The following is a 14,848-nucleotide window of genomic DNA, read 5'->3' as shown; positions in this document are numbered from 1 at the left end:
TGTTTATGACACTTAATACAGGATACAAAGATTATCGCATAAACTTAGTATATGTACCTTAAATGTTACATTCATGCAAAAAATGTCACCTATCAAACCATCAGTGTCCAGTGTCAGGTAAGGGATCTCTCAGCCTTGAGGGGTGACCTTGGGAGGTGTCCCTGCTCAAGGGGAGATCACTGCAGCACAGCCAGATGCTACAGAGGGAGAGCTCAACAGGCCCTGATGGCTGCAGATATTTATAGTGTAAAGTGGTTGATTTATCATCAGATTTTCTGCTGTGTTCATGCAGTTTCAGCTGGTTATCAGCTTAGTCTCAGCTCGTTATCAGCCCAGTATCCAGCCAAACTTTTTTGGGGGTTGGTGCTGTGTTCTCACGGATAGCCTCACACAGGGCTTACGCAAGTATGTGAAGCCTACTTGCTGAGCATCTGCCTGCATCAAAGTTCAGTTAGTTCAGACAGGAGCAGTATGTTCGTCACATGATGTGGAGCTGGGCTATTTCACGCAATTGTAACTCACTGGATCACAGTATTGATCCAGTCTCCTATTGCTGTTGGGGATTCAGCATAACTGCTTTCATAAATACACGGAGCTCCAATTCATAAGAAATCTGGTTTTCCTCCACTGCTGGAAGCAGACTCCAGTGTCTGGCAGCTTGAATGGCTGGGGGCTTCCTTTGAGGTTCCAGCCCAAGTGTGCGTGTTTATGGGCTGCTTATTCACCACACCAGGGATACTGGTATTCACTGGGACTCTCTGTTCTACATCCCAGTCTACAATCTTCTTTTGAATCCATTCCTAAGGCACTTTCTCATAGCTTTTAATTTGTGTTTATTTTCTTCTAATATATTTTCTCATTTGAAATGTAGTTATTTGGATCAATAGAATTAGCTGTCCAATATTGGCCAAATATTGGCTAAATCCCCAGTGCAGCTTTCTGCTCTTCGGGAAAATGTGTGAACACACTGATTTCAATACTGCTTGCATTCTTTTTTTGATAGTACAGGAAAGCATTCTTTTTTATAGTAAATCATAGTAGTGGCACTGAAACAAATAATAACTTTGATCAATTGAAGTCAAAAAAGGACTCTCTCTCATTACCAGACCTTAGGAAAAAACAAAAAGTTGAACAGTTACTGTCACCTGCCTGATAAATAAGTATCATCCTGCCTCTTAAAGCTGTTGATTTTCCACAAAATTACATGCTAATTTCTCAGTTAACTTAATTAGTAAAACCTAAGGTCAGAAAGAAAATATAACAGTAAAAAAAGACTGAAATATGATCAAAGACTATTATTATATTGAGCAAATACGGCCCCAAATAGACATGTCTTTTCTTGGGTTTCCTCAGCAGTTTTTGAAACATGTCAGATTACAGCTCTCAATTTTGTGTCAGCCAGCATTGCAAGTTGTCTTCACAAGGAAGTTCTGCTGGTACAGTGGAAGAGCCCATGTTAGCTACATATTCAGGACAAGAGCCATCTCACTAGAATCACTTTTCAGGTGCTTTGATTGATTCCTGCCTTCTTACTCTTTCCCGCTCTTTTCAGGATTGCACACTATCTCTACATGCAGCTTCCCAGCTTTGCTTTTTCTCTCTGTCTCTCTCAAACCATCACCTGAGAAACATCTAGCTTCTGTTTAGTACTTGGTGCAGAATATTCTCATCTTGTACTCATCAGCAGTATGATCTCCTATAACTGCGATGGCAATTGTACGTACCTTTTCAAGTACATTTTATAAAAGTCAGGCTGTTACTTCTATTTACTTTGTATATTGATCATTCATTGTGTTTCTAAGTTTCCTTTGCTCTTCTGACCTGGCTAGAAATACAGTGGGCGGTAGCTGCTTTCTCACTTAGCCTGTTCCTTTTAGAGAGAAATAATTTCATTACCAATTGCTGTTTATTGTCTCTGGGAACACTGTTCCAGCAGGTATCCATTTACCTCTCTTATTCAGATAATAACGGTTATGTTTAAAAATATATGGCCGGTAAAAAAAATACATTTTTGTATTTGTGCTTAGTTTTCAGAATCTCTAAAAAACCTTTCAAGATTGAGAAGCATGTGTGCTGTACATTATCCTAATAATCATTAGGATGTACAAATTTTCCCTTCTGTGTGCCACAGTTGTCAAGGCAGGGGCTATGGTGTCGTGTATGGGGTGCCGTGCCCGGGCACTGGCAGCCGGGGCTGCCCTGCATCGGGCACAGCCAGGTCCAGGCAGCTCCAGCTGACCCACCGCAGGGCACAGCCTGGCCCCTCAGCCGAGAAGGGGGCTCCTCGGGGAAAACCTGTTTAGGAAAGGGTAAAAAACACTGCACAGCAGCTGTGAGAGGGAGTGAGAAAAACATGGGAGAAGCAGCCTTGCAGACACTAATGCCAATGGGGAAGGAGGGGAGGAGGTGCTCTGTTGGAAGAAGGGTTCGCCAGAGTCAAGAAGACACTCAATACGAGTTATGCATCTTGCTCAACTTTATTAGTTTCTAACACTACTTATATAGAACCGATACACATGCATATTCGTAAAGCAGAAATATAATTGGTTAGTAGTCTCTAAGCGCGCGTGGTTCTCACACCCCTAATTATCATGACTAAAGTAAGCGTTCTATCCATGTAGCTAGTTGTGTTGCTGTGCTTCAGCCTTGTAGTTTGTTACTCCCTATATTCCCATTCCGGTCCCTATCCTTCTTGGCCCTGCACCTGCTTTCCCAGCAGCTGTAGCTTGTAACAGCCACGGCCTGTTGGCACAACATAATTACTTGGTCTCAGGATTCAAGAACAGGTCAAGGCTACCTTTCTTGTTAACTTCAGCACAGCAACTTCAGTGCAATTCTGATTACAGGCCTATTCTAATACCAGGCCTGGATTGTGCAGATCTTCAGAGATTCTAAGGCCATGCTTCTGCAGCCATTCTTCTACAGTGCTCGAGATGCTGGAGCAGAGATTCCCCTGCAGCCTGTGGTGAAGACTATGGTGAAGCAGGTTGTCCCCCTACAGCCCATGGAGGTCCGCGGTGGAGCAGATACCCACCTGCAGCCTGTGGAGGGCCCCATGCCGGAGCAGGTGGACATGCCCTGAAGGAAGTGGCAGCCTGTGGATAGCCCACACAGGAGCAGCCTCCTGGTTTGTGGGGGGCCCACATTGCAGCAGTCAGTTCCTGAAGGACTGCACAGTGTGGGAAGGAGCCATGGTGGAGCAGTTCGTGAAGGACTGTATCCTGTAGGAGGGACCCCATGCCAGAGCAGGGGAGCAGTGTGAGGAAGAAAGGGTGGCAGAGAGGAGTAGTTATGGACTGACTGCAGCCCCCATTCCTCATCCCCCTGTGCTGCTCAGCAGGGAGAAGGTGGAGGAGTTGGGAGTGAATTTGAGCCTGGGAAGAAAGGAGAGTGGGTAGGTAGGTAAGTGTCTTTGAGTCTCACCATCATACTCTATTTTTTCATTGTCAGCAAATTAATCATCCCCAAGTCAAGTCTGTTTTGCCCATGATGGTAATTGGTAAGCAATCAATGTCTTTACCTCAGCTTGTGATCTTTCTCATCTTACTATGTTTTCCCTTGTCCTGTTGAGGAGTAGTGAAAGAGCAGCTGGATGGATGTCTGGGAGCCAGCCAATGTCAACCCACCACATACAGCAGTGCATTAGGCCACATGCCACAGTAAAACTTATGTCTTTATGAGACTTCTGAGGTGATAATGTAAAATGAGCCGGCACTATATGTGACAACTAAATAATTAAAATAATGGCTAAAAATCCCTTCATCACTATTACTATACCTTCAAACTGCATCAGAAACAGTGTCAGTATGGTTTGTATCTACAGTGTTCCTTGTGGGTAGGGGATCTGAATTTGAAGACTACCAGTTGGTGCTCGATAAGGTAAACAAAGTGATCTATTAATAAAGTAGCATAAAAGACACTAATGTATATTTTTATATAATTAATTTATATTCAGTACTTAACACATGTTGGGAAACACACAGAAGCACTATTCCTGTTCAGTTCTTTTCTCTGCCAGTACAATGATTTATTTGTGACTTCTCTAGAGAAAATCGAAATAGGGCATTGGAGCTGCAAGCAGAAGAAAAGGGCATGAAATGGTCACAGAATCATAGAATCATTCAGGTTGGAGAAGACCTTTGAGATCATCAAGTCCAACTGTTAACCCAGGACTGCCTCTTGTTTCCTCTTGTCCTGTCGCTTGTTATCTGGGAGAAGAGACCTACACCCTACCTCCCTACAACCTCCTTTCAAGTGGTTGTAGAGAGCAACGAGGCCCTCCCTGAGCCTCCTCCTCTCCAGACTAAACAGCCCCAGTTCCCTCAGCTGGTCCTCATAACACTTGTGCTCCAGACCCTGCACCAGCTTCGTTGCCCTTCTCTGGACAAAAGCCAGGTTTTTATGCCTATAGAGTATTTCTATTAGCAACTGTAGGAGAATGAGTATTGGGCAAGAGAGATGACTGGTCTGAGCAAGAAAGACATTGATCATCTTCTCTGTTGGGTCTGCAGCGAGTCTGCAGATGATTTAGTTGACTTCAAAGACTTAGCCGTGTACCTTTAAGACAGCCACAAATTGTCAGGTATGTAAACAGGGTGTGAAGAATCGGAACTTAGAACCACAGCATACGGGCACCTACAGCAACAGCAAATAGCAAGCAAGGAGAAGAACACAGAAAGCCTATCAGGGTCTGACACATGTACTATCTAAGATATATAAGCAATATGTATAAACAATAAAGGCCATTTTGCCATTTTGTCCAAACCCAGCCATGTAGACAGTGTTTTTCTGTCTGCCTCAACTTGCGTCACCATACTTCTCTGTTTGAGGGATAAACATTTGTTGATTCTTATTAATTTCTAAACAGAAATTTATAAGCAAAAAAATATTTGATCTCTTGACAGTTCTGAAAACTCAGATGAAGGTTTTAGAAGTTCAGGTAGACTATTAATAGAGTTAGGTTTGGGTTTATATGTGCTTCATTACTGTTGAAATTTTATTCTTAAAATGTTATCCTTCCATTATTTACCCAACCTTACCTAGTTCTTAATTTGTTGAAAAACTAAATCTAGTTTGAAATTATATAGCCTTGCTATGATTTGTTGGCAAAAAACATTGTTCTTGACAGTCGTAATGTTGCTGATTCTTTTAAACTGGTTTCAAGTATATTGAAATTTAGTTCTATCTTAGTTCTTAACATTTGTTGCAAAAAAGTTCTTACTGTAAAGCCTGCAATCTTTTCATGCACAACAATTTTTGCATTGTTCTCTGAACAATGTTGCACATTGTCTGAACTTTAAAATTTCAATACAAATCTAGATGGGTATTTGGAAAAATAAACAAAACCTTACTGAGATGAAATTTTAGTTCATCCTTGGGAAAATATGAATTATCTAGTGAAACAGGTAGATAATATTACCTCAATACAAAACAGTAAAGACTAACTGTTTTCATGAAGTTTAAGAAAACTAAGCAATGTATTCTAAAGAAGCTCTAAATTTCTATGGTTTTTGTTACAAACTTTTAATTAAAAAAAAACTTTGTGGGAAGGTGTTGCAAAAATACATATAATGGCCTTCTATATTTTAGTAAAACATTCAAACTTTACTTCAGGTCAAAACCAAGAATACATTTATCCAGCTCCAAATGCATTTATGGATCTTTTAGTTCCCTCTTTTTGAAAGGAACTTCTATCTAGAAGTATAAAATGGTCTATGCATTACCCTGATATAAAATCTCTCAAATTCAAAGGCACAAGGACTACAGAAGTATGCAAAAATTCTGAGTCTGAGCAAGTTTCATTTAATGTCACACGGGGACTTGCTATTAACAGAATATAAGATTTCATTATATATTGAGTAAAGTATCAGAAGTGATTAAACTAGTAATGATGAAAAGGAGACAAACGTGAACCAAAAAGAGAAGTTTTTCTGTACCTGTCTGACAGTGAGACAGAAAGGAACAACAAAACCAAACTGCAGGCTAGAACCTGGCTTTTGAGAGCAAAAAGCAAGCCAGTGGTAGAGCAAAGGGGGAAAATACTGTTTCCACTGAAAAACAGCTGCTCTGCATTCAGTTTTCATTAGTGGACTTGGAGCTCCCAAGTCTCCTAAAATGAATGCTAATACATGGAATGGATGGCATGGCTGGCTGTTGTGGAGAGAAGTGAATCTATTTGGTCTGTATCCAACTCAAGATTTCTAAAACAAAGAATACTTACCCTTGCACTCTGCTTTTTTTTTGCCCCCCCCCTTTTCCTTTTTTCTTTTTTTTTTTTGGTCTCCTTAGTCTTTAAGTATTTTATACTTCCACCTTGACCAGCCTTCTCTTTCTCTTCTGCTTTCAGGCTGTCCAAAGTTTATCTCCTTACCACTGCTTCAGTCTCCAGTGCCCACTCCATGTTTCAAGAGATTCTCGGCAATTGCTTATTATCAGAAGAATTTCTTTCTTTACACCAAGTTTCACACCTCTTTGGATCTCTCACTGTGCATTACTGTGAAAATTCAGAAACCATGACTCATTCTTTTTTAACCTGACATGCCTTTGGACTGCCCCAAGTTAGACATCCAAATTTTGTTTTACTCGTTTTGTGTGTGTTGAAGTGCCCTGCCCTGTTACAGTATAATGCAAATAACAAATAACACTGTTCACTTGTCATTATGCAATCATAAGCTTCCAAGAAAAGTATGATAAAGCTGTCTAATGATGACACAAGGAAGTAATTATTTTGTCCTTGCTTTAAGCAAAAGATGTACAGACTCTACTGATCCATCTTTGCTTGAGGAACATTGCCACCTAGCAACAATGTACCCTCTGAGGCTTCTGGACAGAAGCTGTGCAGAACTGCTCTAGCAGCAGCTCTTAAAACTTTTTCCAATAGTTCTGGAAATTGTTTTTTTGTCCTTTTGCCACTTAGCATTCAATCCCAGCTGGCATACTGCACAACAGAGAGAATTGCTAGCTATTTAGTCTTGGAAGCAGACTTTAAAAGGCTAGATAGAGAAGTTAAAAAAAAAAAAAAAAAAAAGGCAGGCAAAATGGTAAGTTGTTCCTTTAACACATACTATGCAGTAAGGGATAATGTGTAAAAACACCACTCCAGTAGGATACCTTCCAAATGTCTCCATAATGCCAAGAGAAAAACATCTGCTGCCCACCCACTGACAGAGTAGATGACGGCACAGCCTTTTCTTTCTCTCCCTGATGCCCCTAAGAAAGCTAACGCTGACTGTGGTGTGAGACTGACAAAGGTTTGTAGTGTTAAATCAGATTAAAAATTAGAATTAGTATACATCAAACAAACAAACAAACAAAATCCAAAGAGCATATGGCCTAGAAAGCTACAGGAACAAAATGGTAAGAACAAGAAAAAGAATTAGCTCAACAAATTCAGCAAAATGATGACTGATAAAGAAGACATCATTTGCCAAAGTGACAGAATTAGGTCTGGTTTGGGACTGTTCTCTACAGCAGGGACATCTGGTATCTCACCAAGTCATTGCATATTTTTGAAGTTCTAAGACAGTAATGGGAACTTTCTCTGACTGAAAAAGCAAGTAATGGTTATAGTCACGAAATGTGGGACACTTTACATAAAAATGAAAAATCTAGCCAAAGAGAAAATATAAAACACTACAGTAAAAATTCCAAGTATCATTTTTTAATACTTCAATGAGACAAAATTAACTGAATAGCTCTCATATTTTTGTCAGAATATTGTCAGAAGTGCTATGCAGGCAATGACTGAACATGATAAAAAGGAAATACAGCAAAATGGCTTACTCCAAGACCTAAGTACTCTAAAATAAATGTCATTACAAGCATGTCGTATATATTGCATGCTTAAAAATATTTAAATACTACTTTACTTGTATGGATAGTTACTAAGAAGCAAAAAACCTCAAGGTCTCATTATTGGTAAGTTGGGCTTTGATATACAGCAATGAATAAATGCAAGAAATTAAGAAAAGCCCTCAAAAAGTCAAGTGTTTGTATCTTGTCAATGATTATTAGTGTAAATCAGCCTCTTTTCTAGTGTCCTGAATAAGTATTGTTAAGTGTCAACTGTGGCAGACTTTCATGCTCTGATAAATTTATTTTCTGTCTTCTGTTCTTTCTACATTTGAATGTAGAGACTAGTGTAACTATCTGGAAGTCTGTGACCACAAAAGACTATGGGAATACTTTTGAACAACAGGAAGGTAATATGGCTTTTTTATCATTTGCAAAACAAGGGAGTGTGTAGTACATACCCCATTCACATAATACTGTGGTTCAGGTTGAAGTGGTCATAGCTTGCCGTAATTTTTTTTTCCTTGGAAATCTAGAATAATTCTTGAACGGCAGTATTATACTACATTTTTTAGCAACTGAACAGTGATCCAAACCTTTATGTTATTTTCAAAGCACAAAGTGGCCATAAAGGGGATTACTTCAGTTTGTAGGCTGTGAAAACCCTACAGAGTAAAGACTAGGATGCAGAATGAGACATCAACTGTAGATTCATCATTACAAATATTGCAGCTGTCTACTGCATAAAGCCTGCATTTAGAGCCTACACAATGATTCATATACACGGAACATTTCTGACACTTATCAGTGCCCAGCCCTTTTGGCTGTCATGTGTACCAAAATCTGATTAAAAAAAATTTTAAAAAAAGATGTAAACAAACCCCTTAAACTTTAGAGGAGTAAACAGAATGCAAACCAAAATCAGTGATTCAAATGCTGAGGAAATGAACACTCAGCATTATTTTTTTTGTGGTGGTTTGACCTTGGCTGAATGCCAGGTGCCCACCAAAGCCTGTCTGTCACTCCCTTCCTCAGCTGGACAGGGGAAAGAAAATACAACAAAAGGCTCATGGGTCAAGATAAGGACAGGGAGATCACTCAGCAATTACCACCACAGGCAAAACAGACTCAACTTGGGGCATTCAGTTCAATTTATTACCATTCAAATCAGTAAGAACACCTTCCCCTCACCCCTCCTTCTTCCCAGGCTTAACTTAATTCTTTATTTCTCTATCTCCTCACCCCATGTGGTGCAGGGGAGCCGGGAACAGGAGTTAGAATCAGTTCACACGTTTCTGCTGCTTCTTCTGCTATTTCCTCCTCACACTCTTTCCATGCTCCAGCATGGGGTCCTGCCAGCAAACCTGCTCCAGCCTGGGCTCCTCTCTCCACAGATCCTCAAGTACTGCCAGCAAACCTGCTTCAGCGTGGGCTTCCCATGGGTGAGAGCCTCCTTTGGGCCCCCACCTGCTTTGGCGTGGGGTCCTCCATGGGCTGCAGGTGGGGATCTGCTCCACCATCAATCTCCACGTGCTGCAGGGGCACAGCCTGCCTCGCCGTGGGCTTCACAGTGGAATCTCTGCTCTGGTGCCTGGAGCCCCTCCTTCTGCACTGACCTCGGTGTCTGCAGAGTTGTTGCTCTCACATAGTCTCCTCTCTTCTGTTGGTGCAGATTCCCCTCCCTCCCCTTCTTAATATGCTAACAAAGAGGTGCTGCCAGTGTCGCTGACGGGCTCAGACTTGTCCAGTGTCGGATCTGTCTTGCAGCTGGCTGGCACTGGCTCCATTGGACATAGGGGAAGCTTCTAGCAGCTCCTCACAGAAGACACCCCTGTAGCACCTCTGCTACCAAAACCTTGCCATGCAAACCCACTACATTTTCACAGAAAACCAAGTTTGGTACGCAGCAACTTGGAGCAAGTTCTCTGCAATATTATGAATTTCAGCTTTGGAGATGCTTATTTACTGACAAGACAAATTCCCTTTTAGTTATAACTTAATTATGATCTATGCAGCCTGCAGTTTTAGAGATTTAGTGTGATTGTTTCAAGGCTATAGCCAATAAAGAACATGGATGATAGTTTTGACAAGCCACAAAATTACAAAAGCTATATTAACAGTCACACTTCGTCTTGCTTTTATTTCAGGCTTATCCTTGGTGCACTACATGTGACTAATCAATTGCACCCAGATAAGCTTCTTGCTTCATTTACATGGCAGTGACAGTGCTGCTGTGATTCAAAATTCAATTTTAAGTTCCAGTCTCCCCAGCTGACAGCATAACTGACACTGAAACTGACGACAAAATGCAAGACTGGAGAGTATCCAATATGTAATGTCTGCAAACATCAGGTCTGTCTGTCCTGGAATCTTCACAGCTGCTTTCTATTTTTCATAGCCTAAAATGCATAGAATTCCAAGTGACTGCTTCTGAAATATGTCAAGCACATTAGATTAATTTTCCAAAGAACATTTCCAAAGAAAAAGGGACATGCCTAAAAATTCTACCCCTAAATTATTTTAGATGTGGTTATCATCTTACACCTTTAATTTGTAGAGGAAAGACGGTTTGTACAGCTCACCCAATACAAGAGCAAAATCCAGACTAAGTGAAAACACTGTATAGCGAAATAAGATGGGTAACGGAATTTTTAAAAAAGTACAGATGTGATTATGGACATACCAATCAAAGAGAAAATTTCAAATGCACGTGGACCAGCAGTGAAGTAGTCCCTACCCCTTAACTCCCTACCTGTTAAAAAGTGATTTAACTAAGTAGCACAAACAACAAATATTTAAAAGTAAAGATTCTTGAAAATATTTAAATTTTATGTTGCTTGTGTTTATAGTCTGTGGCACCCAGAGATATGACAAGCACCAGAAAAACTCTGTCATAGAGTCACAAAACCTGCTGTTGCCATTTGGCTGATCTTAGCTCTGTGTCCCTTGTCCTTTATGTTCAATTCAGAAAATGTCACTGTGAAACAACTTGTATGGATGGTGACCTCAGGCTTACTGAAATAATTCTTGTTCTGGCACACTTGATACAGGTCTCAGGCTGCTTCAGTTGCTTCAAGACACTGTGTAATATTACATCTGTGCGAACATTCCATGTGCTCACAGTGTTCTCGGGGCCTTAACCTGTTTAATTTCTCTGGAGCTTGCTCAGTTTTGAGTTTAAATCCTGCTGCCTACAAGCAGGGGAGAAGTGTAACTTTTTAAATAACCAAATCACTCTTACTCATCAATTTACAGTAATAATTTTCTTGATTAGTTGGTGTGCCTATCCATGAACAAACTGCAAATTCTAGGATCAGCACATAGGCCTACATTCGAGTCATTTTGGCCAATATGGTGCTAGTAATGCTCTGCCCTGAATGTGAATGAGAACTCTGATCTGGTCATGCCTGTGTAAACTAACCTAGCAAACTATTGAGAAACGCAGCTTGTGCACAGACAGCTCAGACCAGCTGACTGCAGCTACTGCTCTAAGTCATAAGGTTTCCCTACCTATAGAGCGCATGTATACGCTTCACTAACAGTACAGATATGCACTGTGTCTAAAATGCTGAAGGACTGTTTGCTTCCTTCTAGCACTGCATGTAAAAGCTTTGGGATTTTTTTTTTTTAAAGGAACAGGCAAGGCTTGTTTACATTTAGCTGTAAAATTTCTCTAAATTCTGTTTTTAGACCTCTCCTGGTTTAGACCTCTCCTGCCCAGCTCTGGTCTAAAGGCACACAACGCTCCTGTGGGGATGAGGGGGGAAGGAATGTCCTATACGGTCCCTGCCCTCACTCACGCAGTAGCATTTACACCGCAGTAGCGACTCCAGTAGCTGACTGTACCTCGCCGGGTGCCCGTCACCTCGGGCGGCAGGCCACACACCCGCAAGGCGCAGGGCTCGGGCCAGGGGTCGCCGGGCCTGAGGGGGCGCAGCTCCCGGCGGCGGGCGCGCCGCGCCACCGGCCTGCGCTCGGGTACCAGCGCCCGCGGGAACGTGGAGGCCGCGGGAACGGCGCGCACAGCCCCGCCACGAGAGCCCGGCCAGAACGGGGCAGGGGGGCCCCAAGCACCCTCAGGACTCGCCGCCGCCAGCACCCACCCCCCAGCTCCGCCGTGGCCAATAAGCGCGCCCCGTCCCGAAGCGAGGCTGGCCGCGCGCTGGGAATGCCCCGCCCCTCGTGCGACGGTTACGACGGCAAAGAACGCCCACGCACCTGCAGCGGCGAGGGGCGGGGCGGGGCGGAGCGACGCGGCCTGGCCGTTGGGCGCGGCCATTTTGAATGTGAGAGCAGGAGGTGGGGGGGCGGCAGCCTCGCGCGCTACGTGGCGGCGGGCGGGCCGGCGGCGGTTGGGATCCCAGGGAAACCGGCCCAGCGCCGTGCGGAGGCGGGCGGCTCCTGTAACGGTTTGCGGCCGCCGGCGGGTCGGGAGGAGGTGCGGGTCTGCCGCCGAGGCCGGCGGCGCGCTTCAGCGGCGGATCGCGGCCTGCGGGGCCGGGGCAGGGAAGAAGGCGGGTAACTCCTGGGCGATTGTGTCCGTGTCACGACGGAGGGGTGGGGCAGGGGGCTGGTGGCCCGTCTGGGAATCCGCAGGGGCCGGCTGTAGGCCGCTTCCGAGAAGGTGGGACCGGCGGGGTGGGGGGGAACGACTGTCGCTGCTCCCCCGCCCCCCACAAGCGCCTCTCTCGTATCTCTGTGGCTGATAGCGAACAACGCGGTCCGCCGTCCGTGCTGGTGTAACGGTGTACTTTTTTGAGGAAGCGGAGCACTGAGGTAGTTCTCGGACTTGGTGGCAGTATTTGGCGGGTGAAAAATGAAAAAAAAACTATTTTACCCAGTTGTAACCAGAGTTATTTGCGTATGTTAGGTGGATGCTGTATTATATACTTAATGGTGATCCGGCAGGTCAGATAAGTGTTTAGCCCCAGCAGACCATCAGGGCATGCTTAATAAAGTGTAGAAGAGAAATAAGCATGTGGTTAAGCTTCCTGTGTGTGTTCTGCAGTTCCTGATGTAGGGCATGGTCATTATTTTGGTGGTCGGAGGTCTTGTATGGAATTTCCCCCCCCTCCCCTTTAGATGTTTGCCTAGCTGTCTTTTGAATTGCTGTAAACTTACAGCTTCCTAAAAACTTAACATAGGACTGGATTTCTCAGTTTCCCAATGTACTTTGTTTCTTTTTTTAATTTTTATTTTGATTTATCACCAGCTAGTATCATCTGATGTCTTCTTGCTTCTGTATGGAGAGAGATGGTAGACTATAGTCCCCTGTGTATATTGTTAGAGCCAGTCATGGTGTTCTAGGATTGCATCAGATGGACTAACTTCCATGCAGAAGAGTTCTCATTTACATAGTTTTTTCTCAATTGGAAGTTATTGTGGGTCTGCTTAGTTTGACCTTTTGCCTTTCTGCCTGCAAGTGCGTTAAACTTTGGTGCTAGGGCCAAGAGCTCCTTTCTTTACTTCAGTTAGAGGTGTGTTATTCAGGTGTTGCCATGAAAGTCACGGTGAAAGCATGTTGCTTAAAAGGCTAATAAACCTTAAAAGGCTAATAATGTTGTGCATCAATACATCACCTGAAGTCAGTGGTGCTTTACAACTGATGGTCACTTCTTGAAGCTGAAGTGTTGGATTACAGTGTAGTCATTCCTGTTCCTGTGGCCACAGTGTGATCATTACCTAATGCTAAAAAAAAGAAATAAAAAGCTATAGAGGAACTATTATTAGAGTTTCTATTCCTATAATTAATAAGTTTAAATCATCTAAATACTAATAATGTGATTTTTAAAATTCTAAATTAAATTCTTACAAATGACTGTCCTCACATGATTGTACGTATCCAGTAATTCTTGTCCGCTGTTGACATGCAGAGTGTTTGGGAAGACTTCTAGTGTTTAACAATATGAAAAAAAATGTTCGCAGTGTGAACAATGTTTGATATCCCATATGGAATAGTTAATGCTGTCTTGAGTAATAAATAAATAGATGAATAAATGGGTCTTCTGAATATATTGACAGATATTCCTGTTGAGGCTGTGGAATTACTTAATAGCTGTGGCATAGCAGTAGCAGTATGTAGATTCTGCTTGGGGTTAGTACTGTTTTGCTGTGCAGGCACTAATGTGTTAACAGAAACTTAGCCTGAAAAGTGTTTATCCTTACACTGAGATAAGTGTATAAGGTAAGCAATGGCAAAACTATTTATGAAAATACACATGTTATTCTGTGTTATGAGAATTTAGACTTTTGAATAAAGTAGCAGAGAAGCTCACTGCTAGTTCTGTATGGAATCATCATTGGTATCCCTTGATCTTGGATCAGGGAGTGTCCAAGGCTTTCAGGAGTGTGCAGATGCTGACACTACAGAATTAAATTTTGAGATGAAAACAAGAACTTTACAGCAATTAGTGCTTGAACATTAGGCCTTTTGTGTTTTGGGTATTCCTATTTGTGTGGGAGAATAAAAATGTGGGTTGTTTGTTGTTTTTTTTTCCACCCTCTTATGCATTCAGCTCTACTTACACAGTGAGCATCAATGTTTTAGCTGCCATATCAAAGACATGTAAATGCTATATGGTATACATGAACATACTCATGTTTTGGGTATGCATGTTGAATTGAGACTGTTGTGAAATCAACTATACATTGGAAAAAGTTTATATCTTTTTATTTTTTCCCTCCTTTATTTTAGAGACATTTGTCACATAAAAGGAATGATTGAGTCAGTCAAAATAAGAAGACGGTGCATGCAGGATTTCTACTCGCACTATGAACATCTTTGTGCTCTTCAAGGCTCTGTCCCACTGAAAGCTGTGAAGGCTAACCTGACTCAGGGTGCTCTTGACCTAACTGTGGATCGCATCAAAGCTGCTGATTGGGCACCACTTCTGAATGCTGTCAGGCATAATAAGACTCTGACTTCTATTGGAATAAGAAGTTATCATCAACAGGGTCTTGAAGAATCAGGTTTGTAGTGATGGCTGTAAAAGATAAATATGTTGATATACGCATTTTTTTGTGATTGAATACATGGGGGAGGAATTGTAATACCTAA

General features: G+C 42.4%; 1 protein-coding gene across 4 annotated transcripts in view; it reads left to right on the top strand.

Moving 5' to 3' along the window:
* The first annotated feature begins 12,014 nt into the window (after positions 1-12,014).
* CEP78 (centrosomal protein 78) overlaps positions 12,015-14,848 on the top strand; it is a 30,691-nt gene continuing 27,857 nt past the window's right edge. The window contains exons 1-2 of one of the 4 annotated variants that reach the window (XM_055790955.1): positions 12,015-12,077; positions 14,486-14,760. In XM_055790955.1, the coding sequence (XP_055646930.1) occupies positions 14,508-14,760 (253 nt within the window). In that variant the 5' untranslated portion in view covers positions 12,015-12,077; positions 14,486-14,507. The other 3 variants (XM_055790953.1, XM_055790956.1, XM_055790954.1) reach the window with 3 other exon arrangements.

Source organism: Falco peregrinus, chromosome Z (genome assembly GCF_023634155.1).
Source record: "Falco peregrinus isolate bFalPer1 chromosome Z, bFalPer1.pri, whole genome shotgun sequence".
NCBI lineage: Eukaryota > Metazoa > Chordata > Aves > Falconiformes > Falconidae > Falco > Falco peregrinus.
Note: the sequence above shows the minus strand (reverse complement) of the source record. Positions and strands in the feature narration are given on the sequence as shown.